Source organism: Saccopteryx bilineata, chromosome 7, assembly GCF_036850765.1.
Source record: "Saccopteryx bilineata isolate mSacBil1 chromosome 7, mSacBil1_pri_phased_curated, whole genome shotgun sequence".
Classification (NCBI taxonomy): domain Eukaryota; kingdom Metazoa; phylum Chordata; class Mammalia; order Chiroptera; family Emballonuridae; genus Saccopteryx; species Saccopteryx bilineata.
In genome coordinates, this window is record NC_089496.1 from 70,303,308 (window position 1) to 70,328,466 (window position 25,159).

At 45.9% G+C, this 25,159-nt stretch overlaps 1 protein-coding gene across 3 annotated transcripts in view; it reads left to right on the top strand.

Moving 5' to 3' along the window:
- The window catches only part of ABHD2 (abhydrolase domain containing 2, acylglycerol lipase), an 85,634-nt gene that overhangs the window by 15,417 nt on the left and 45,058 nt on the right, over positions 1 to 25,159 (top strand). For 2 of the 3 annotated variants that reach the window (XM_066240424.1, XM_066240426.1), the window contains exons 2-3: positions 1,527 to 1,627; positions 4,760 to 4,959. In XM_066240424.1, coding sequence (XP_066096521.1) covers positions 4,766 to 4,959 — 194 coding nt within the window. In that variant the 5' untranslated portion in view covers positions 1,527 to 1,627; positions 4,760 to 4,765. Of the gene's footprint in view, positions 1 to 942; positions 1,038 to 1,526; positions 1,628 to 4,759; positions 4,960 to 25,159 lie in introns of those variants that run through there. The other variant, XM_066240425.1, reaches the window with a different exon arrangement.

The following is a 25,159-nucleotide window of genomic DNA, read 5'->3' on the forward strand; positions in this document are numbered from 1 at the left end:
CTAGTCTCCAGTCTCAACAAAGCCTGGTCCTCTGTGGCTACTTTGTCTCAGAATACAAAGAAATAATAAAAAATTGCAGTTGAGCAAGACTACTCTGAAGGTTAATTGAGTCTCCCCTTCAACTGGTTTTTGTTTTCTGTTTAAATTATTTTGAGGTGACAGAATCAGAGAATCTTGGGCTGGAACCCCCACTGGACTATTTCAGAGCTGTGTGACTAAGCCTCTGGTGTCTGATCTGTGTTTTCCACACCTTTTTTTTTCTTGCTCGCCTCTCTTCCTCTACTCTTCCTGCTTTCAAATACACGGTGCAGTAGTTAAGACAGGATCTTGGGAGCCAGATGTGCATCCTGGCTTCTCTGCCTACTAGCTCTGTGACCTTGGACAACTTCTACGTTCCTCATTCTCCTCGCCTGTAAGATGGATATAATAACAGTAGCTACCTTGTAGGGGATGGTAAGGATTCATTGCCTTAGTAGATGTAAAGTACGAAGAACAGAGCTTGGCATGCAGATAGTGTTATATAAGCACCCTTCTCTTTTTTGTTTTCTCTGCCACTTTGGAATCCGTGGATCCTCAGCACAGTGGGCCCGGCTCTGGCTCCCTGTCTCACGGGAGCACTTTTAGCTTCTGGTGCCTCTCTATGGCCAACCTCCGGCCCCCAGGCTGGACCCAGACTGAGTAGGCCTTGTGGCTTCCCAGCCATTACTTTCAGTCCTGTTCTGTTTCTGGTACCATGTTTTTGAGCCCGTCTGTGCCCTTTTACTTCTCGCAGCACATATTTTTTCTATCATTGCTGTATGTTTGCAAGAGAAAGAATGAGTCAACCAACTGCTATCTTGACCTAAAGCCTCATTAAGTCATGTCATTGGTTACACAGAGACATACCTGTCAGGTGGTTCTGAAGATTATGTTACTAGATAAAGGGTAAAAAAGCAGGATGCATTTGCTTTAGCCAGAGTTCTGAGTGCTGCAGATAACTTGTCTTGGAAACCAGAGAGAGCCATCAGTCTGTGGATTGACAAAGGCTTCCCCAGCAGGTTTGTTCAAATGGCGGAGAGTGTGGCACCCATGTTAATAACAGAAATTGTCCCTGGCTGGTTGGCTCAGCGGTAGAGCGTCGGCCTGGCGTGCGGGGGACCCGGGTTCGATTTCCGGCCAGGGCACAGAGGAGAAGCACCCATTTGCTTCTCCACACCTCCCCCCCTCCTTCCTCTCTGTCTCTCTCTTCCCCTCCCACAGCCAAGGCTCCATTGGAGCAAAGATGGCCCGGGCGCTGGGGATGGCTCCTTGGCCTCTGCCCCAGTGCCCCTGGTGGGCGTGCGGGGTGGATCCTGGTCGGGCGCATGCGGGAGTCTGTCTGACTGTCTCTCCCCATTTCCAGCTTCAGACAAATACAAAAAGAAAGAAAGAAAGAAATAAAAATAACAGAAATTGCCTTTTTTCCCTAAAGACTTGAAAGGCAGAGAAGTGTAAACTGTGCTTGTATTTCTGTTAATTTGCCTCTTTTCTGTCACCAATCTTTTCAGCTTTTAGATAAATCCAAATAAGAGATCTGACCTGACCAGCCCAGCTGCACAACATTTCAAGGACAATTAATATTGCCAGTTGAGAGGAACAAAGAACATAGGTATGTATCGTCCAGACTTATTTTTACTTCTTCTGCCTCCCTCACTTTAGTGAGTGGGAGTGGGGAGGGAAGAACCCATTTTATTTTTTTGATTTGATAAGTCTGCTTTAGCCCAACAGGGAAACTGTTAAAGCCACCTGCTGCTTTCCTTTGTCCTCTGCCCAACAAAGGGGCAGAAGGAGCACCTGTCTCAGTGTCATCGCGCCAGCGTGCCAGAGAAGCTTCGGAGTTCCTGTTAGATCTTGGTTTTGGCTGTTCCCTCACTAGGCCGTAAATGAGCTGTATCATTTTGGATGTTTGTTTCTTGTTGTCTTGACTGGCACGGGTGGCTCTGCTCCAGTGAGGTGAGGGGCTGGGGCCACAGGCTGTACCAGTGGAGCATCTCGAATGCAGTGCTGTGGACTTTAGGCCACAGACCCCTTGGAGAACTGATTCTCTGCAGAGCCCTTCTCCAGAAAACTGTGCATTATACAAGCTTTCATGAGGAGCTGGGCCCTAGAATCCTTTAGGGCAGGGGTCAGGAACCTATGGCTCGCGAGCCAGAAGTGGCTCTTTTGATGGCTGCATCTGGCTCGCAGACAAATCTTTAATTAAAAAATAATAATAACGTTAAAAATATAAAACATTTTCATGTATTACAATCCATTCATTTCCTACTGCTCATGTTCATGGTTGCAGGTGGCTGGAGCCAATCACAGCTGTCTTCCAGGACAACACCAAATTTTTATTGGACAATGCATAATGTACACGGGTCGTTGTATGGCTCTCACGGAATTACATTTTAAAATATGTGGCGTTCATGGCTCTCTCAGCCAGAAAGGTTCCCGACCCCTGCTTTAGGGGACCCACAGACCCCAAGTTAAGAATCCTTGTTTTAGGAATTTATAAATAGCTACTCTTTAAGGGGGGACATGTCCCCAGAGGTTAGTTGTTTTTTTGTTTTTTGTTTTTTTTCCATTTTTCTGAAGCTGGAAACAGGGAGAGACAGTCAGACAGACTCCTGCATGCGCCCGACCGGGATCCACCCGGCACGCCCACCAGGGGCGACGCTCTGCCCACCAGGGGGCGATGCTCTGCCCATCCTGGGCGTCGCCATATTGCGACCAGAGCCACTCTAGCGCCTGAGGCAGAGGCCACAGAGCCATCCCCAGCGCCCGGGCCATCTTTGCTCCAATGGAGCCTTGGCTGCGGGAGGGGAAGAGAGAGACAGAGAGGAAAGCGTGGCGGAGGGGTGGAGAAGCAAATGGGCGCTTCTCCTGTGTGCCCTGGCCGGGAATCGAACCCGGGTCCTCCGCACGCTAGGCCGACACTCTACCGCTGAGCCAACCGGCCAGGGCCCCAGAGGTTAGTTTTAAGGAAATTGTCATCTCTTAAAAGTTCAAAAGTAGCTGCAGCTGAACATATATTTGGAGGTTTAACCTGGGTGCAAAATTCTGTCAGATAAATTTTTTTTTTTTTCTGAAGCTGGAAACGGGGAGAGACAGTCGGACAGACTCCCGCATGCGCCCGACTGGGATCCACCTGACATGCCCACCAGGGGGCGATGCTCTGCCCCTCTGGGGCGTTGCTCTGTTGCAACTAGAGCCACTCTAGTGCCTGGGGCAGTGGCCAAGGAACCATCCCCAGCACCCAGGCCATCTTTGCTCCAATGGAGCCTCAGCTGTGGGAAGGGAAAAGAGAGACAGAGAGGAAGGAGAGGAGGAGGGGTGGAGAAGCAGATGGGCGCTTCTCCTGTGTGCCCTGGCTGGGAATCGAACCCGGGACCTCTGCACGCCAGGCCAACGCTCTACCACTGAGCCAAACGGCCAGGGCCTGTCAGATAAATTTTTTAGAATTTTTTTCTCGCCCTGATGGTGGAAGGCGAGTCGAGGAGCTGTGGCCTTTGGTTGCCTTGTCACTGATCGGGAGCCCCAGCCAGAGAGCAGCTGCAGTGTGGTTAGGTCCTGTATTTACCGAAGTCACATTCACTTTAGAAAGGGTTTCTGAGTCCCCTCTGGCCTTGCTGTGGGTCTCAAGAGAGTTCATTCTGCTCTGCCCCAGATATGTTTTGGGCGATTGTTTTGTTCTGCCTGTTCTGTCTGTGCTGTTGGCCACCAGAGTTCTCGCGCTGACTGTTTTTAGCAGAGTCTACTGGAAGCCGTTCCATGGGAAGCTGTTGCCATGGCTACCTTGGCTGTGAGAGTTCCCATTTTCTCCTTTTTTTGTTAGCTTGTGGCTTCCTCATTTTTAAGGTGACAGCTGATGTTCTGTTTTTCTGCTGAGCAGCAAGGGAAAGACTGGATATTTGTTGCTTTTGTTGTTGATGTTTGGTTTTATGTGTTTGGAGGCGGGTAGGTGGGCGTGTATGTCTCATATATCAGGTAAAGCTACCTCAAAAGATAACATATTAGAAGAGCTTGGAAGAAGCCAGATATTCATAGATAATTTTTTACTCTGATTTTTTATTTGGCTAAATTTGGTCCACTTTCACCTATTTTTGGACAAATGGGGGAAAATTGGCTGAGCTCCATTTCACAATGTCCCCACCCCCCAGCAAGGATTCTCGGACCTGGGCTGGGTCTGGACTTTACGCCAGTGCCCTCAGGAGCAGACAGGCATAAGGGGAGGCTTTATCTCATCCTGCTCTAAAAATAGAGGGGTGGGGCCAGCAGGCAGTACAGCCACACCTGGGGGCCATAGCCGTCCCATTTTACATCTGTCCCAGGCTGCAAACAGGGACCTTCACACGCACACCTGGTGCACCAGGTGTGGAGTAAGTCTGCAGAGAGATCCAAGGCCACCTGTTAGCAGATATCATAATGTGATTCCTGGTCCCACTGTCCTCTCTGACTGGACTTCTTTGTCCCACTCTCTAAGGAGCCTATGCTCAGCATTTTTCAATTTGCTTATCTTAGATGGGTTCTTTAGATTTAAATAAAACAACAACACCTACCCAGCTTATCAGTGCCCAGGACTGTTTGTGATTTGGGTTCTTGCCAGTCCATGGGTGGCTGCAAGGTGCTGATGGCAGTCCACCTGAGGACACGTCTGGATATGACACCAGATGTATCAACACTGGCTTTGTTCCCTCGGGTGTGGGCTCCACCCCTCCTCACTGAGCTCTAAGGCTAGACCTGTGCTTCTACTTCCCAGACCAAGATGAATGCCATGCTGGAGACCCCCGAGCTCCCGGCTGTGTTTGACGGGGTGAAGCTGGCCGCGGTGGCTGCCGTGCTGTATGTGATTGTCCGGTGTTTGAACCTGAAGAGCCCCACCGCCCCACCTGACCTCTACTTCCAGGACTCAGGGCTCTCGCGCTTTCTGCTCAAGTCCTGTCCTCTGCTGACCAAAGAGTGAGTAGACCTCTCATCTGCTGTGTGCCTCCTGCTGCGCTGTTGGCTTGTGCAGTGTTCAAAGAAGAACCTTCTCACAGGGTGTCCTCAAGGCCACCATGTAATATAGTGTCATGGCTGTTAAAATAGCCACAGTCTTCATAGAAGTCTTTGTTTGAATCCTGAGGGTTGGAGGTAAAATCTGATCTTGGTTGCCTGGGGTCATCATTCATGACAAGGACTTTGCAGGTTTAGGTAGGTACAGAAAACTTGGACACTATTCTAGCCCTTTATCAAATGCTCTGTTGCCAGTTTGTTGCTAAGACAGTAAAACCATCCTTACCCAAAATAATTAATAAGCAAAAAAAGCACAGATTTGTGAATTCTCTCTTATTGAAAAACAGACTGATAATAGCTTAAACAGAATGCTTTTATTCCAAATGAACTAGGTGTCTTCATATAAGGGCCTGGTCTGTGTTTTGGGTCAGCGCTGTTTCTGAGAGAGGAAACTGTACTTGTAAAGGGTCCATGTCAAGAGACATGTAGTTAAACATTTCCCTGTCGATGTCTTCTGAGTAGCTGTCTTCCTCCAGGGCTCAGGCCAAGCCTCCTGCATGGAGCACTCGGCGTTCTCCCGGGTCTGAATTCCTTCCTCCTTTCTCCTCATTGCGGCCTCCCTCTGTGCATCTTCAAGCTTAGGCCCGCCTGCCTGCCAGGTGTGCCTCATCAGACAGTCTGCTAGGGGAGCTGTCTGTTCGCACGGGGCCCCCCAGCATGTGACCCACACTCAGTAGGTATTAGGAAAAGCTTTTCCCTCTGTCCTGATATAATCTGTCCCCACCTCTATTCGGGGTTGGTGACACTAAGTGACTCCTAAGAACACACAAATGTGCAGCAGAGACATCTGAGATCTTGGCTTCTTGCTTGTCTCATTTGACTGTCTAGTTCATTTTAATGTGCTGTTAGCCAAGGATGAGGAGCCACTGTGGGCTGTGTTTGTAAGTTTGTGTACTGTTGCCTCGCAGTCATAATGGTGATGCTATTACCTAAAAATTACTGTTAAGCCTGACCAGGCAGTGGCGCAGCGGAAAGAGCGTCGGACTGGGATGCAGAGGACCCAGGTTTGAGACCCCGAGGTCGCCAGCTTGAGCACGGGCTCCTCTGGTTTGAGCAAAAGCTCACCAGCTTGGACCCAAGGTCGCTGGCTCAAGCAAGGGGTTACTTGGTCTGCTGAAGGCCCGCGGTCAAGGGTACATATGAGAAAGCAATCAATGAACAACTAAGGTGTTGCAACGCGCAATGAAAAACTAATGATTGATGCTTCTCATCTCTCTCCGTTCCTGTCTCTCTGTCCCTGTCTATCTCTCTCTCTGACTCACTTTCTGTCTCTGTAAAAAAAAAAAAAAAAAATTACTGTTAAGTTGAGAGAGTCATATAACTGGATTGTGTTGCCTGGTGCTTGTAGAGTGCTGTGTACAATGTCACCATATTGAATTTGGACAGCCTCTGCTTGAGGGGACTCCATCCCAGTGGCTTCACATCAAGCATTAGAGGACAGTGTTTATGGAGAAAATAATCTTCTCCCAAAAGGAGTGCACAGAATCTGTATGCTTTTAAAATTGTCCAGTATTTTTTCAAAACATAATATAGCCTGACTGGTAGTGGCGCAGTGGATAGATCGTCAACCTGGGATGCTGAGGACCCAGGTTTGAAACCCCAAGGTCAGCAGCTTGAGCGCAGGTTCATTCGGCTTGAATGCAGGCTCACTAGCTTGAGCGTGAGGTTGCCAGCTTGAGCATGGGATTATCAACATGATCCCAAAATCGCTGGCTTGGGCCCAAGGTTGCTGGCATGAGCCCAAGGTTGCTAGCTTGAGCAAAGGGTCACTGCTGGTCAAGGCATGAATGAGAAGCAATCACTGAGCAACTAAAAAGTGCTGTAACTATGAATTGATGCTTACTGTATTTCCTCGTGTAAGATGCACCATTTTTCGAAATATTTGGGGTCTAAAAACTGGGTGCATCTTACACAGTGGTTGTAGATTTTTTTTACTTGCATTTTCTACTTTTTTGCACTTATTTTTGCGCTCATTGTTGAAGACAGTGATTTGTCATCAGACACAGATGAGGACAAGCTAATGGATGGGAGTTTTGACAGTGATGAGGAGTTGTATGAATTGTGTGTGTGTGTGTGTGACAGAGACAGAGAGAAGGACAGATAGGGACAGACAGGAAGGGAGAGAGATGAGAAGCATCAATTCTTCGTTGCTGAACCTTAGTTGTTCATTGATTGCTTTCTCATATGTGCCTTGACCAGGGGGCTACAGCAGACCAAGTGACCCCTTGCTCAAGCCAGTGCCCCCCACTCAAGCTGGTGAGCCTTACTCAAACCAGATGAGCCCACGCTCAAGCTGGCGACCTTGGGCTTTCAAACCTGGGTCCTCCGCATCCCAGTCTGACACTATCCACTGCGCCACTGCCTGGTCAGGCAGAAGTTGTATGAATTTTATGATGAATAAAATGAGTTCAATAACTTGATGTAATACATTTTTTTTTCAAGTTTTGGACCCCAAATTAAGGTGCGTCTTATACATGGGAGTGTCATACATGGGGAAATATGGTCTTTCTCCTGTCCTGTCTGTCTGTCAGTCTTGCTTGGGGAAAAAAATAGATAATTCACTAATCTGAACTGACAAGTAACATTTGCGCCCGCTCTCAGACTTGGGTGGGACCTAGCAGCTAGGCCCAGTTCCTCAGCCATCTCATTTTTAGAGGTTTTTGAAAGCAAGGTGTTCAAAACCCTATACACTTATATAGAGATGAGTGTAAATTTCCACACAGCCTTGGTTCCTGGGTAATTAGCAGAAGCCATGGAAAAGCGGCTATTGTCCAAGCTCCCAAAAAACATCTCATAAGGTTTGATTCTATCCAGATATCTAGTTCAAAGTCAAAAAGAAAAGCTGATTATGGTAGGTGTTTTTTAACCTTTTTTCTTGTTTTCCTTTTAAAAAAACCCCAGAGACATGAAGTTTAATGGTTTCCCTTTGCCTTTTTTCTCTCGCTGGCACAGTCTGTGAGCTTAAGGTGTTAGCCTGGTGCCATGTGACCTCTGCTGAGGTGGCCCCCACTCACCCCTTGATAATGAAAGTGTGTGTGGTCCTAGCCTCAGAGTCTCTTTGGACCTCATGGCTGTGTCCACCCCCTTCTAGCACTCCACCCACCCTGTCATTGACCAGTTGCCATGCTTTCTCCCGGGAAACCCAAATTGCAGAGGCATGGAGGTCAGCCTCAATTACTGAGCTATGGCGTGAAGGTGGGTACGAGGGGACAGTGCCCCGGAAACTCTTTCCCTCTAAGCCTTGTCTTTTTGACGACAGGACCAGCCCCCTTAGAGCATATTGGAACATTGCTTCAGGAGGGAAATTCCAAACACCCAAGGTCTCCGACTTGAACATGGCAAATGATTAAAGGGCAAAAAGTTCCCTCCATCTTTTCACTAATCTCTCATTTTTTACTTCAATGCTAATTTTAGGAATACCTTTGTCCTGCATTCATGTAACATATCACCAAGATGTTTTCACGTTACTCTTTGATCCATATTTGTAATGCCAGTGGCTGAGGCCAGACAGATTCATACTGGATTCAGGCAGACGGTAGAAAAACTGTGGAGCCGGAAAGCCTTGGGCCATTCCATTTAATAAAGTCTCACAACGGTGGACAAGCACACAGGTGGGAAAACTGCCTCTCAGGCAAATAAACAGCAAAAATGTCTCCTCACAGTGGCGGGCAGGCAACCTGCCATCCAAAATCCCCCATCTCTCGAGCCAAGCACCCGTAGCCTTATATGGCCATAGACACGTGGTGCTGCCACATGCTCACGTACTAATCAAGCAAAGCACTTGCAGCTAATAACCCCACGAGTACTCCTAACACAGCTGCCCCACAATATTACTACAATTTATATTTGTTAAGTATCCCTCATAGGCATTATGCCTTTTAATCCTTTTAATAACTTTGAGGTCAGATTCATTTTTCCTTTTACAGGGGGTCCTCTGATTACAACAGTCTTGACATACAATGTTTCAAGTTTACAACGCTCACTCCCATAAAAACTTTAAAAAATTGAGATGTGAGTGTTTCCGCTTATGTAGTTAGCGTTGTACTTATGGGCTACGTGGGTGAACTAGTTTGGTTGTACATGGCAGAAGAATACACAGTAACGTGGGTATGAGTGAGGGAGTTGGCGTACCCCCCCCCACCTGCTTACCTACATTTTGGACTGTTAAAAGTGCAAGTGTTTCGTTTGTGTTAGGGTACAGTGTGTTTCCACTTTCACCAAAATTTAGGTTATGTCACTGTCTTAGGAACAGAACTGTGTCATAATCTGAGGATCCCCTGTATTTTATTTTATTTATTGGTTTTTAGAGAGAGAGAGAGAGAGAGAGAAGGAGGAGCAGGAAGCATCAACTCCCATATGTGCCTTGACCAGGCAAGCCCAAGGTTTCGAACCGGCAACCTCAGTGTTCCAGGTTGACGCTTTATCCCACTGCGCCACCGCAGGTCAGGCCAGATCCCCTATATTTTAAAAATGAGGAAACAGGGTAGCAGAGAGGGACAGTGAATCTAAGTTTATTAACTCCAGACTTGGCTCCCTTCTTATCTGCCGGGAGGTGGATAGAGATTGTTCTTGAATGCAGGTGAGAGAAGGGAGATGGGCCAGTGAGGGGCCATCCTGCGATGAGTCTTTAGCAGGACTGGCCCCAGAGTGGCCTTCCTGTTCCCAAGAGATCCTCTTTCTATTTTAATCACTCTGTCGGAAGCCATTGTTCTCACTGTTCTTTCTGTCTTGTATTTCTGTCACAGCCTCATATATTTGAAACTAAGGGCAGGAAATATGTCTGTTATGGGTAAAAAAGTCTTTCTCCTGGGACTCTGAAGATTCTTTTTTCCTAGAGGAAGCTGTCTACAGCCTCCACCAACAATTGTCTGTGCTAGAAAGTTCAGTTAACTGATTTACAACAGGTTGATGGTGTTACTCAGTAACCCTGCCCGAAAACAGCCGATTATTAGGGTTTCTGTGCACAACCAGAACATTTCCTCTTGCTGTTCTGGAAGAGAAAAAAGTTGATGAAAGGTGAACATTGACAACAGGAGAATAGGGAAGTTTTTCCCTTTCAACATTCAAGTCAGTTTTCAAATCTGTTTTAAGGTGATCTATCCAACCATGCATTAGAAATGAATCTTTTTAATGTCTGGAAAAATACTCTGCTTAGATGGGTTGACATATTTCTTGTTCACTTAGCAACAGATCAATATTTACCTAGTGATTCATTTTTTTGTTCTCAAGAAGTCTTTGCTTTCAGTGAAACTCACAGGCTAAAAGCTCGCTTCAGAATTATAAGACAATCTAGGTGATAATATGAATCTCAAAATAAATATTCATTCTTTTGAACTTTTTACATATAGTAACATGTACAGTAATATGTAAGCTGTATACCTTAAGTATACAGCTCAGGACCTACTGTAAGTATTCACCTGTGTAGCTGCCATTCCCTTAGGCCTGTACAGGAGTGTCCTGAGTCACCCCTTCTAACCCTATCAGCCATCGCAATACCACCTGACTCCCTCAAACAGGCCAACATCTAAGGTACACTACAGCGTGACCCCGTCCTACCTGTCCAGCCTCACCAGCTGTGGCAATTCTCCCATGAAGTGCCTGTCCCCGGCTGGTAGCCCCTGGCTAGCTCAAATCCCCTCCTTTCTCTCTCAACCAAAATGCCTCTTATTCTGTAAGCAGACAAACAGCATAAATTCTGAGAAAGTTCCTCTGACCTCCCCCTCCTTCTCCTCAGTCAAAACAACCCCCTTTACCCTCTTCCTACTCATGTACTCCCTCAGCATGTAGCCTCTTGTTCAATTAGCATGTTCTGCCCTGGTTTTTTGGGGGTTTTTTTTTTTGTATTTTTCTGAAGTTGGAAACGGGGAGGCAGACAGACTCCCGCATGCACCTGACCGGGATCCACCCGGTATGCCCATCAGGGGGCGACGCTCTGCCCATGTGGGGCGTCGCTCTGTTGCAACCAGAGCCATTCTAGCACCTGAGGCAGAGGCCATGGAGCCATCCTCAGCGCCTGGGCCAACTTTGCTCCAATGGAGCCCTGGCTGCAGGAGGGGAAGAGAGAGACAGAGAGGAAGGAGAGGGGGAGGAGTGGAGAAGCAGATGGGCGCTTCTCCTGTGTGCCCTGACCAGGAATCAAACCCAGGACTTCTGTGCCAGGCCTACACTCTACCACTGAGCCAACCGGCCAGGGCCTATTCTGCCCTGTTTTATGGGCATTTATGTCTGTTTCTTTTCTTTTTTTTTTTTTTTTTTCATTTTTTCTGAAGCTGGAAATGGGGAGAGACAGTCAGACAGACTCCTGCATGCGCCCGACCGGGATCCACCCGGCACGCCCACCAGGGGCGACGCTCTGCCCACCAGGGGGCAATAATCTGCCCATCCTGGGTGTCGCCATGTTGCGACCAGAGCCACTCTAGCGCCTGGGGCAGAGGCCACAGAGCCATCCCCAGCGCCCGGGCCATCTTTGCTCCAATGGAGCCTTGGCTGCGGGAGGAGAAGAGAGAGACAGAGAGGAAAGCACGGCGGAGGGGTGGAGAAGCAAATGGGCGCTTCTCCTGTGTGCCCTGGCCGGGAATCGAACCCGGGTCCTCCGCACGCTAGGCCGACGCTCTACCGCTGAGCCAACCGGCCAGGGCCTATGTCTGTTTCTTTTCTATCAGTAGAGTATGTGTACTCCAGATCAAGAGCCACGCTCCTTCTTTTTTTTTTTAGGTATATTTTAATGGTTTCTAAAAATTGATACATTAATAATATTAGATCCTACATCATTTAAAAAATGTATTTGAATTTATTGGGGTGATATTGGTTAATAATGTGATACAGGTTCCAGGTACACAATTCTCATTGTGTATTCACTATCTCAAGTCAAGTCTCACTCCATCACCAAGAACCACACTCTCTTTTTTTTTTTAATTTATTTATTCATTTTATTTTTTGTTTATTTTTTTAATTAATTATTTATTTCATTTTAGAGAGGAGAGAGAGAGACAGAGAGAGGGAGAGAGAGGAGAGACAGAGAGAGAGAAGGAGGAGGAGCTGGAAGCATCAACTCTCATATGTGCCTTGACCAAGCAAGCCCAGGGTTTCGAACCAGCGACCTCAGCATTTCCAGGTCAATGCTTTATCCACTGCGCCACCACAGGTCAGGGTATTTATTCATTTTAGATGAGAGAGGGAGAGAGAGAGAAGGGGGGAGGAGCAGGAAGCTTCAACTGCATATGTGCCTTGACCGGGCAAGCCCAGGGTTCCGAACCGGCAACCTCAGCACTTCCAGGTCGATGCTTTATCCACTGCGCCACCACAGGTCAGGCAAGAGCCACACTCTTGATAAGACAGAACAGAATCCCTGGAGGTTCCAAATCCTGAGCTTAATGCCAGTCTGTGTCTTATTTACCATAAACAGAGGTGAGAGATGTCCCCATTTTGGCAAATGCCATGTGTTCTCCAGTAAACGAAACCACCCTGTCCCCAGCTTGTGCAGCCAGTGCTGCTGGGGCACTCTGGGAGTGCTTGCCTTGATCTCTTGACAGAGTTTTATTTATTGGGAAGTCTCTACTATCTCTAAAAAAAAAAGATGCTTTTTGTTTTTGGCGGGGGGTCTTAAATTAAGTCAGGGCAACCCCCAGCTATATGCAGAAAAGCAGGTTTGCAGCCTCTGCCCTTCCCTTAGGCCCAGCTGCAGTTTCCATTCACCAGGTCCTGGTTAGAAAGCAAAGAGGCAGCAGGTACCCCTTTTCTGGAAGCCTGCTTTTAAAACTTGTATTTCCCTGTGGGAGGCCAGGCCTCAGCTTTTCCGCTCATTGGCAGGCCTGCCGGTGTGGATCGTGGTGTAGCCAGAGATGTAAGCATTTAGGAGGCATGGGATGGAGGGCTTAGCTAGTCCACAGCCTAGAATCAGAGATTTGGCTGTTTTTATCGAGACACCTAGGAGCCCCTGCAGGGTCCAAAGAAGGAAAGCAGTGTGATCAAAGCCACTGCCAAACATTGTGGATCCCCTCTTCCCCAGTGACAAAAATGTAATCGCTTTCTTCCACAACCAGCTGCCACCTGTATCAATAGGAACTGGATGTATTGTTCTCCGTGGGTTTGAGAGATACTTGAAACTTGGGGATGAGGGTCACATCCATGCTAACACCAAGCCAGAAATAGTAGTTGACTGTCTTTGTCATGGCGCCCTTGCTGAGCATTTCCTCATAGGAGAAGGGCAGAAACCCCATGACCTTGCCGCAGACCCTAATGGCTTCATCTTCTGTGGTTCTCCCTGTTTCTCTGCTCATTCAGCAGAGTCCAGACTCCAAACAAGAAGCCGGCTGAAATGTTGCCCATCACAGTCAGTTTGTATAGTTAGTTTCCTGCCAGGAGTCGCCTGTTAGTCTTGATTAATGAACATCTGAGACTTCATTGTTGGGAGAAATGAAAAAAGGATCATTTAAGAAAACTTTTTCATTGCAGAAATTTTCTAAAGGCACTTTTTAAATTGGTTTCTGCACAACAATGCTTCCTGGTGATTTCTGATAAGGCAGAGCAGACCAACGTTTGATTTTCCTTGCAAACAATACCAATTCCCTCTCTATTGCTGTCATCATTTCACTTCCTAACAGTAAATGCTCATTTTTCTTTTATCTACCCCAAATGAAAGCCTGGAAAAAAATACTGTATTTGTCACAGATGTGTGAGACACACTGCTTTTGCCCCAGTGCACAAAGGACATATTTAGTCATTACAGGAAGGCACTACCTCGGATCTTCGATAGTGCAGTGATGGAGTTCTTTTCCAGATCTGAAGGGCATGGCCTCGGTGTGTGTGCCGCTACACCCCCTGCCAGTTCCTTTCTCGCCTCCTTTTTTGTAAGGCTGCCCATTTGCGGTGGTGTGCCAACATGGAGGCCGGGGTGAGGGCTTGGATGTGGACAATTGCTGTTTTCTCAGCCTTAAATCCAACATCACGAAAATGGTGCTTCACGCATCCCTTCTGCTCAGACCCCACCCCTAGTCCACTCCTAGGTAGAACTTTTGGAGCCAGCACAGCTTATTTATAGTGAGTGAAAGTTGAAAAAGATTTCATTATCTGGGACTTAAATTCCTCCTAATTCTCCCTTGTTCACAGAGACATTCCAGGTCAGATTTAGATTCTTTCCTCCTTGGCTTTGTCCTTTTTATAGGATAAACTTGTAATTGCCAAGAGTCTTAATAGCATTGACCTGATTTTCCCCATTTTAAGAACTCTGCAAATATTTCCTTAGATACTGTGGTGAGCCATTAACAACTGATAAGTGGATTTGTGGTGCTCTGATGCACAAAGTATATAGGCAGCAGGCCTGCAGAGCACATTTACCTGGAAACTTCCATTGTAAGAGAGTTCTCGAATGATGAAAGGACTCAAAAATCATCTTTATTGAGACCAAGGATTAATGGTTAGCATCAGTGAGGTCACATTTTCAAGTGACTTTATCTTACAATTGCTTGTATTTCTGATGAAATAGCCCAAACCAACACTGTCCAAGGTGAAAACAGTTGAGTTGCTAAATCTGGGCTACTGTCCCCTGTAACTAGAGTGACCAAATATCTGGTTTTCCCAGGACTGATAGGTTTCTTGGAATGTAGGATTTTTCATCGCTAAACCGAGGTAGTCCTAGACAAACAGAGATGAAATGGTTATGTCCTCTATTACTCACTGTTGGTAAAGTTTTATGGGTGCACGTGTATTTGCGGGTGGATGGTTAGGTTTAATTTGACTCTTAGTTATTGCCCATTTGCACTGTCTCCTCTCTAGCAGGTCACTTCTCCAGAAGGCCATCCAGGCCAGAAAGGAGAGTGCCACCATCTTTGAGGCCTTCCATATTATATCAAGATGACCAAGCTATGTCTGGGGGGAAATTTCACCCACTTTCTCTAACCTGGGTACACATTGTAGCTTCTAGTTAGAGCAATGGTTCTCAACCTTTCTAATGCCGTGACCCCGCAATACAGTTCCTCATGTTGTGGTGACCCCAAACCAAAATATAATTTTGGTGGCTACTTCATAACTGTAATTTTGCTACAGTTTTGATTCAGAATGTAAATACCTGATATGCATTATGTATTTAACGATGGCTTTAGGCGACCCCGCTGGGGTTGCGACCCACAAGTTGAGAACCGCTGAGTTAGAGACTCTGCTTTCACGCAGGCATTGCTGAGAAGGCTGAAAGGTTCAAAATCCAAAATATTTAAGACTCTTGATTTAGTTGAGATGGAAGGAGGTTCCTCTCCCATGTGCCATGCCCTTCTGAAAGCAATCAATTCCAGTTTCCAAAAATGTATGACCCACCTACGGCCCTATTGATCATAACCAAGTTTTTCTTCAGTGTTCTACTATGTCTTTAAAAAAGCAAAAGAAGCATGTGCTACAGCTGAGTCCATCACACAGTGTCAAACCCAGCACGGACGGACAGGCACATGGGCCTTGGCTTCATGCAAGGCTTCCCCCATTTCCGAGTTACCTTTTCTTCCAGCTTGGCCAGAGTAGGCTCCAGGGTCCATCTGGGTCCACCAGTCCTCCTTAACTTGGCTTGTAATTTTATTTAAACTACTTTACTTAAGCCTAGTTTACTTTCTGCACTCTCCTGGGAACTGATCCTCTTTTGTAGTCCTTATCAATATATGGTTGACTGGAAATTGGTCCAATATCCAGGAACAGAAAATAGACCGTGTTTTTTACACAGTCTACAATGTCCAGGTTTGCCAGCTTTTGTCAGCTTCCCACATTCTAGTGATCCTGTAAATTCAGCGGGTCCCGATTCTGATCTCAGACTGTTCCTTTTTCTCCACCTGCTCCTCGGCATGAGTCCCTTCACCCTGGTAGATCATATGCTTTATACTATAAAACAGTATATGCTTAAAAAAATTTTTTTTTTTAGATTTTTAGAGAGAAAGAGAGAGAAGGAGGGGGGAGCAGGAAGCATCAACTTGTAGTAGTTGCTTCTCATATGTGCCCTGACCAGGCAAGCCTAGGGTTTCAAACCGGTGACCTCAGCATTCCAGGTTGATGTTTTCTTTATCCACTGCGCCACCACAGGTCAGGCAAAACAGAATATGCTTTTGTTGGTAAAACATAATTAAGACAATAACTTGACTTTGAAAGTATACCCTGGAGGGTAAGAAGTCTCATTTCTAAACTGTCCATCCAGCACAGTGGAGGGTTAAGGGGTGACTGTAGTTTACCTTTCTTCCTCCCCTGAGGCAGCTGTGCAAGAAGCCACCGACTTGGGAAGCGCGGTCTTCCACAGCCCTGAGAGCACCTTCCAAGCAAACATTAGGGGCACGGGGCTGAGGAAAGCATTTTCCTGGGTTTGTAAGGAAATCTGCTATCTCTGTGAAATTCTAGGAAGCGAAGCTGTTACTGATACAGCAGGCTGTAATCTTTGTTTTTTCTTTTTTCTTTTTTTAGCAAGAGATGGAGACAGACACAGGAAGGGAGAGAGATAAGAAGCATCAATTGGTAGTTGCAGCACTCTAGTTTGCTCATTGATTGCTTCTCATATGTGGCTTGACCGGGCGGGCGGGGGGGGGGGGGCGTCTCCAGCAGAGCCAGTGACCCCTTGCTCAAGCCAGCGACCTTGGGCTCAAGCCAGCAACCCCATGCTCAAGCTGATGAGTCCACGCTCAACACAGTGACCTCAGTCCCAGGTCAACTCTATCTGCTGTGCCACCACCAGTCAGGTGAAAACTATATCCATGATGTATTGATTTGTCCCACGACTAGATGAGATGCCATCCCTGTTGCCACCCAGGTGACTGTCTGCCAGGCCGAGGGCCATGTGCTTTCTCAGAGCCCTTCATCTGCCCCTGCTGGGCCGTGTCAACCATGAGCCATGGAAATGAGTCAGCCCTGTGGCAGCTTGCGAACCGCCCTAATCCCCTCCCTGTGTCAGCTTCTAATCATAGAGTCAGGGCCCTTGGTCATTGTGGGCACATGGCGTCAAGCCAGACAACTTCTGAGGTAGCCATTAAAAGAGTCTATGATCAGAGCATTCAGGAAGCCTCACCTGGAGGTCAGTGGTTCATCCAGAACCATCGGTGGCCTGCTAAGTAGGGAGAGAGCCATGCAAAGCAACAGGTTATGCATTTTTCCATCTTTCCACTGGGTACTGATGCCATTGCTATGACCAGCCTGGCTTTCCGGTGACACGTAGTACGAAATTCCCCTGCTGGCAAGACCCTGAAATGGTGTTTTTGCCAGATCACAAAAGCTCAAACAGTAATTCCTTATTAATATGAAGTGAGAAACTCCATATATGTGTTAAAATTTGAAATCTGCGAGGCCATAACAGTACGGACTTTTCCTTGCTTGATATTTCATTAAAATATTCTCAGCAAATAATAAACATGTATGTATATATAAGTCAATTTTAACACTTTGAGTATGAGGTTTTTTTTTAAGCTTGCTGATCCCCGGGAGTGAGGATTTTTTTAAAAAAAATGAAATTAGTTCCAGTTCCAGTTTTAAAATCATGTTTGTTTGATAACCAATTTATGGAAACAAGAAGAACATACATTTTCCTTTTTTTTAATGTTGCCCTACACTTTTTTAAAATAAATTGATTGTACTCTGGATGGTCAGGAGGCACGAGGACGTACATGAACGTTTGTACTGCTCAGAGGGTTAATATTTAGTACCCTGTTCTTCCAGTCTGTTCACTCAGCCTCCCCCAATCCTTTTCTCATACTTGACCTTCGCTGTCTGTCAGAACCCTCTGTATCCCTCAAGCCTTCCTGACAGCCGAGCTCCTCCAGCCTTCTCTAGCTTGGCCCCTCTCCCATTCCTTTGGTTCCTGTCTAACACTGGATGTAACCATGTCTTTTCACGTGGGTCACCCTCCCAATTGTATTATGAGAGGCTTATGGACAGAGACTGTCTTAAATTCTCTGTATTCTCTGTGGTTGCTGCTTCACACAAAGCCAGTGCCCAGCCATGTCTGCAAATCATTTTGGTAGGGACCTGTGTGATTCAGTGTCAGACTGAGTAATTGTGACAGGTGATAAAGCAGTTTGGAGAAAGGGAGAGAGTTGTGGCGGCTTGGGTGTGGAGGCCTGTGTGAGCCTGAGAGGCAGCTGGTGTGCACAGAGGTCAGCATGAGCATGAACCAGGGAGAGCCCTCATTGCAGCAAGGGCTTCTGGGAGAAACTGACTGCTCTCCAGGCCAACACTTTGCACTCACACACATGCATTGCTTTGTCTGAGGGCCTTCAGCCAACCTGTGTGGGTGACAAGATGGTGGAGAGCTCACTGATTTAGCATACTTTCTCATCGCTGCTGCTTTGCCCTGACCCCGCAGCCACTCTGCTCGTGTCCCCCCAGTTCCCTGGGCCTTCATTTGACTAGACTTTGACCACCTCTCCCGCAATTCCCAAACATCTCCTTGTTTTTCACTGTGTGAGCTTTGGGCCTTCCACTCTCTCTGCCCTTTGATCAGTGTGCCTTGGATTTTGTTTGCAAATGTGCTCCTGGACCCATCACTGGCCCGGTCCCACAGCTGCTTTCTGGCCAACTTCTTGCCAGTCCCCCATGCCATAATGTGGTGTTGCAGGAGCTGCCTGATCATAGCAGAGACCCCCAGGTCTTTGGGGGAGAAAGAGGAGGTCAACTCACTGGGAGTCTCAGGTTCCCAGAAAGGAAGAGTTTGGACTTGATCCTCTGAGTGCTAGTGTGGGTGGTATTCCAGAGAGCTTTCATGGTTGCATCGGTAGGTGTTGGCGGATAATGGCCTGGCCTTGGGCTTTGGATGAGAGGGCTGAATCACAGATAATGCCAAGGTTTCTGAGAGCTGGGCGGAGAATAGAGTCATTGACAGAAATAGAGAAGTGAAATGGGGAAGCTGCGTTCTCAGGGAAAGTTGTGTAATTTGGGGCACTCTGTGGGATGGGCAGGTGGGCAGGTATAAACAGTGCAGTGGAGCTTACATGTGAGCTTAAGGCCAGACTACAGATTCCAGATTAGCGGCTGGCAGGGAGAGGAAGGAAAGGAGGGAGACAGAGCTGAGGACTGACAGCTGTGGCAGGTGGTGGGGAGCAGGAGCTAGCCAGTCAGCCAGGGATAGGCCGAGAGAGAATAAAGCTGAGGAGGAGAAAGCCTCAAGCGTCATGGAAGGCAAAAAGGAAGGCTCATGAAGAAGAAGGTGCTAGAAACCGCAAAATATTAGGAAGAATGAGGGCTGACTGAAGAAAGGCCTCCAGGCTGGGCCAGAAAGAATCGGGGCTTTTGAGGAGGGGTTTTCAGTATAACGTGAAAAAAGAAGTCAGCTCAGAGCAACCAAAGGAAAAAACTGAGGAGGAAAGGAGGCAAAATAGGAAAATAGAGGAGAAAGTGGAATTACATAAAGATTTCCCCCCATATTGAGAAGGTGGGTGCAGAGGCCCCTCCGAGAGGGAGAAGTGAGGCTGCTGCTGCTGCTCACGAGGACCTGGGGCCACCTGGACTCAGATGCTGCTCTGCCCACCACTGGCCGGTAACTTCACCTTGCTGAGTCTGTTTCCTCATTTAGAAAATGGGGATAATAGCACTTATTCCATAGGTGCAGTATGAGGATAAGAAGAGACAGCATGGGAAATGATTGATTTTAGAGAGAGAGGAAAGGAGAAAGAGACATCCATTTGTTGTTCCACTTATTCATGCATTCATTGGTTGAGTCTTATATGTGCCATGACCGAGGATTGAACCCCCGACTTTGGCATATTGGGACAATGCTGTCTAATCAACTGAGCTACCCAGCCAGGGCAACAACCTGTAATGTAAGATTTTAATAAGCATAGCTGCTATTGTTATAGCTATTTTCATGTTGATGTTAGCTGGATCAGTTATATAAATGACAAAGGACATATAAGATACACCAAGTTCATACAAGTATATTTTGAATATCAGTAAGGCCTCATTGGATGAATGTGTAAAGGATATGACCAGATAATTTCCACAAGAAGGAATACTAGTAATAAACCAAAATCATGTTCACAGCCTTGGTAACAATGAAACTTTAAAAAATGAAGCATTGTATAATATAATGCTATGTGTTTACTTAAATTGTCAGAAAGGCTCTATTGATTATAGTCCCACTAGAACCCCAGTGGATGGAGGTGTCATTTCTTTTTTTTTTTAAATTCAGTGAGAGGAGGGGAGACAGAGACAGACTTCCACATGTGCCCTGATTGGGATCCACCTAGCAAGCCCACTAGGGGGCGATGCTCTGCCCATCTGGGGCATTACTCTGTTACTCAGCAACTGAGTTCTTCTTAATGCCTGACAGGGAGGCCATGGAGCCATCCTCAGCGCCTGGGGCCAGCTCGCTCCAATTGAGCCATGGCTGCAGGAGGGGAAGAAAGAGATAGAAAGGAGAGAGGCAAGGTTGGAGAAGCAGATGGGCACTTCTCCTGTGTGCCCTGACTGGGAATTGAACCCAGGACATCCACACACTGGGCCAACGCCCTACCACTGAGCCATCCAGCCAGGGCCAGGTGTCATTTCAACATGTGCTTTTGTAATCACCACCCAGGCTGGAAAAGGAATGGGAAACTGCACACTGGCTGCTATCCAGAAGTAATACATACTTTATTTTTGTTTTTTCTTTCCTGTTTCATTGGCTAAAGCAAGGCTCATGGCCATGCCTAACATCAGAGGTGCAGACTTGCCCTGTATGTAGATAGGGGGGAATGGTGAACTCAGATACCATCCCCCACCTCGCTGAATCTCCTCTGTGTCTCTCCTCACCATTCCTTTGGCTCTGCTTAGTTCAGGGCCTCATCAGCTCTTATTTGGGCTGATGTTCTGCTTGCACCTCTATTCTCCACCCCTTCTAATTTATCTTGCAGGCCACCACCTCATCTTCAAAACCACAAATCCAATCACGTGCTGCCCCTGCTGCAGGTCTGAGTAGGGTGCCTGTGGGGGCAGGTCCAGCATAGCCCTTGCTTCTAGACACATCAAATTTCTGTTGCCACATGTTCTCTCTTGCCCGTGCCTTACACTTGTCATTCTTTCTCCCTCAAGTCCTTTTATACCTTTAGACAGCCTCCTTATTTGAGAGAACATGGGTATCACCTCTTTGAGGAAACCTACCCAGACTTCTTCCTTCGCATTCAGAGTGAGTGGTTCTCGTCTTTGTTGTTTTATAGCATCTGAGGCTACCATGATAGAGTTCACGTTCATTTGCAGTGACATTACTTATTAGTCTGTATTTCATGATAAACTGTGAAATACTTAACTGTTAACAATAATAATAAAAATAACAAACATTACCATTTCTTAGGTGCCTGCTGTCTTTCCGCCACTGAATTCAGTGATTTCAATATATATTCTTTAATCTTCAGAGCAATCCTACAAATAGGTGTTATTATTCCTCGCCCCACCTCTGTCCCCTCCAATTTTTTAACTAACAAGTACGTGTGGCTCAATAAGGTAAACTAACTTGTCCAAAGTCATAGAGCTATTAGAATGGAGATTGGACCTCAGTCTCTCTGACTCCATAGTTCTTGTTCCTTTCCCTATACTGCAGTGGTTCTCAACCTTTCTAATGCCGTGACCCCGCAATACAGTTCCTCATGTTGCGGTGACCCCAAACCAAAAAATAATTTTGGTGGCTACTTCATAACTGTAATTTTGCTACAGTTTTGATTCAGAATGTAAATACCTGATATGCATTATGTATTTTCTGATGGCTTTAGGCGACCCCGTCGCGACCCACAGGTTGAGAACCGCTGCTATACTGTGTTCCAATATGGTGTCCTGCATGTAATAGGTGCTCAGTATATATGTTTATTGAGTGATTGTATAGATCATAAATAAAAGAGTAAACATGTTCATTTCACTACTATGAAGTTAACCCAAATTATTTAAACTGGCATAAAAGTTAAACTTGAGTAAAAGTGGCAAAATGAGTGCAATTTTTTCTTCTCTCCCTCCTGAATCCCCACTAAAACGATAATGTAGGATAAAAAAGACAAATTCTCAAGAACATAGAAGATAGAAGGGATGGCAGCAGGTGGGTGGAAGCAGATAGATGGTCAAGGGGACGCCGACTTGAAGACCAGAGAAGGCGGACACCCACCTGCAGAGGGGAAACCTACAGGAATGAGGCTGGTTTTGAAGGAATTAGAGGCACTGGGTATGTCTAAGATGGGATGTGAAATATGTCTGAGAACATAAAGATTGGTGTTACGTTCCCCATCTCCTCCCCATCTCACACGGCAGGGTGGCTGCCAGCCTCTGCTCTGGCAAGGGAGGATAGGAGTGAGACACCAGGCCATGGAGGGTCCCCAGCCATTACCAAGGAGATGGGAGGACCACCCACACACACACACTCAGGGAAACTGACCAGCCCAAGAGATTTTTAGAGGCCTTCTAACAGAGTGGCTAGAACACATAGGTTGGCAGGCCTTGCCTGTGTAGACAGCTCTGTATCCACTTTTTAGTGCCTCACCCTGAGTATGAGCAGACAACTAGGAGTCCCTGGACATTTGGGGAAAGCCTCAGACAAGAAAGACAAAGATATGCAGCAAGCAGAAGAAAAGAAGTGGAGGAAACACAATGAAATGAGCCTGTAATGAGCATGCTCAGAAGATATGCATCCATGTGGCAAGAAGACTGTAACATGGGAATGTCCAGAACAGGAGGACCTCTGGGAGGAGAGAGGAAGATGAATAGAGGGATTAGAAAATAAAATTGAGGATCTCTTCTGGAAAGCAGCAGAAGAAGACAAAAGTGGAAAGTGGAACAGAGATGAAAGAATCAGTCCAAGAAATCCAACATCCTAATAACAGTAGTTCCAGAAAGGAGCTAGAGAAACTAGAGGGAAAGAAATTATCAATACTAAAGAAATATCCCTTAGCTGTGCCCTAAGTGCTGGCCCGGAAATCCCAGACTATTAAGAGCTTCGGAAACCCTAGCCCAAATTTCGGCTCGCTGTTTCAAATTGACACGAACTAAAACTGAGGTCTCTTGAGTGTACATTTCATCCTTCATAGTTTTGAAAGTCATATACAGTTTATTGCTAATAATAAATATAAACGCTGACACCAGCCACTGCCTTCTGCGTTTATCCTTCTTGTGTAAAGAAAGATGGACTTTGCTTTAGCAGGACTTTCTAGAAACTATTTCTCTCTATGGTTTCATGATGCTTTCCTGGTGTGTGGACAGTGTGAAAGCCACTGTGAGCTTTCACAAGGGTGGGGTTGTTGACTATTTGAGGAAGTATTTTTCTGTGTTCTCATGCCATTAGGAGAGGGCTGCCATTTCAACAGGGCTAAACCACAGCCGTCAACAGTAGCTTCTTTCAGCTTTTTGGAACTGTGGGCTCCAGGGCAGCTGCGCCATTTCCTTCCTTTTACATTTCTGTTCAAGGCTCAAGAAGCAGTGGCTGCTGTAGCAGTTTCCCTGTAGCTCTCGCATCATAATAGAATCTGTGACCTTGTTTTCTCCTTCAGTGTCACCCTTGTTTATCAGAGGTGTTTAATAAACTATTAAATTTATAATAGTTATACATAGCATATAAACAGTCTTAACTCCTTTAGAGCTAATACTTGTTTTTTTAATACGTTTATATTAGAAGACTCCTCCAGTCACCATCCAGTTACACAGGGTTTTGAACCGATAACCTCAGCATTCCAGGTCAATGTTTTTTTATCCACTGTGCCACCACAGGCCAGGCCTTGACTAGTTTCCTAAACGGAGGTTTTATTTATTTATAATCTTTTGCTTCCCAGTGCTGCAGTAAATAATTTTGTACTTATATATCACATGTACATGCCAGTGTCAGATAACCTGGAAGTGGAATTGCTGGGTCAGGGGTTGTGTGCAATGGAAATTCTGTTACCTAATGCCCTTGGGTGAGCACTGCAGGCACCAAGTGAGTGTCTGTCTCCCTGAAACCTTGTCAACATGAAGGGTTCTACTTATTCATATTTGCCAATCTAATAAAAATTTTGTTTCGTACTGTGGTTTCAATTTATGTGGCTGTTATGAAAGAGATGTACCTCTCTTTTACATTTAAGAACTATGTTTATTTCCTTTTTGGTAGCCACTGCCCATTTTCTTGATGGTCATTGGTATTTTCCTAATCATATGAGAGAGCCATTTATGTATCCTACTAAGGCAGTTAGCCCTGTGTGCTCTGAGTTGCAAATATTTGTTCTCGGCTTGTCATTTATCTTTTGACTTGGTCAAGAGTATTTGCCATGCAGAATTTTTTTAAAAAAGTTTGCATACTCAAATCTTTCTATCCTTTCTTTTATGGTGTCATTTGTCTTTTGACTTGGCCAAGAGCGGTATTTGCCATGCAGAATTTTTTTTTTTTAAGTTTGCATACTCAAATCTTTCTATCCTCTCTTTTATGGCTTCTGGGATTTCTATTTTCCTTATAAAGGTCTTCTTCATTGTAGGATTATAAAAGACATTTTACATTTTCTTCTAGCATATGTATGGTTTCATTTTCTATTTTTGAAATGTTTGATTCCTCTGTAATTTATTCTGGTGTGAAATGTAGCTCCAACTTAAAATTTTTCTAGATACGACACAATCCACCATTACTCCATTTATTGAAATACCATCTTTTTCTCATACTGAATTTCAGGATGTATATATGCGTATTTCAGTCTGTTCTGGTTTTTTGAAAATCCTAAATGTATATGCTATTAGCATATTCGTCACTTTTTAGTCTGTTTTACTATGGACAGTGGGAGTGGTGCTAGTACCCCCTCATGACTCTTCATAATTTCCTTGGCTATTGTAGCTAATTTACTTCTCCTTATGAACTTCACAGTGCTTGTTTAAATCCAAATGTAAAACATCCTGTTACTTTATTTACTGTGTATGTTAAATTCACAGATAATTTAGGAAGAATTCACGTTTGTGATGAATTTTCCAATGCAAGTTCATTTCTCCCAGTCTTTTTTTTTTTTTTTTTGTGGCAGAGACAGAGTCAGAAAGAGGGATAGGGACAGACAGACAGGAAGGGAGAGAGATGAGAAACATCAATTCTTCGTTGCGGTTCCTTAGTTGTTCATTGATTGATTTCTCATATTTGCCTTGACCGGGGGTGGGGGGGGGTGATGTGGGCTACAGCAGACGGAGTGACCCCTTG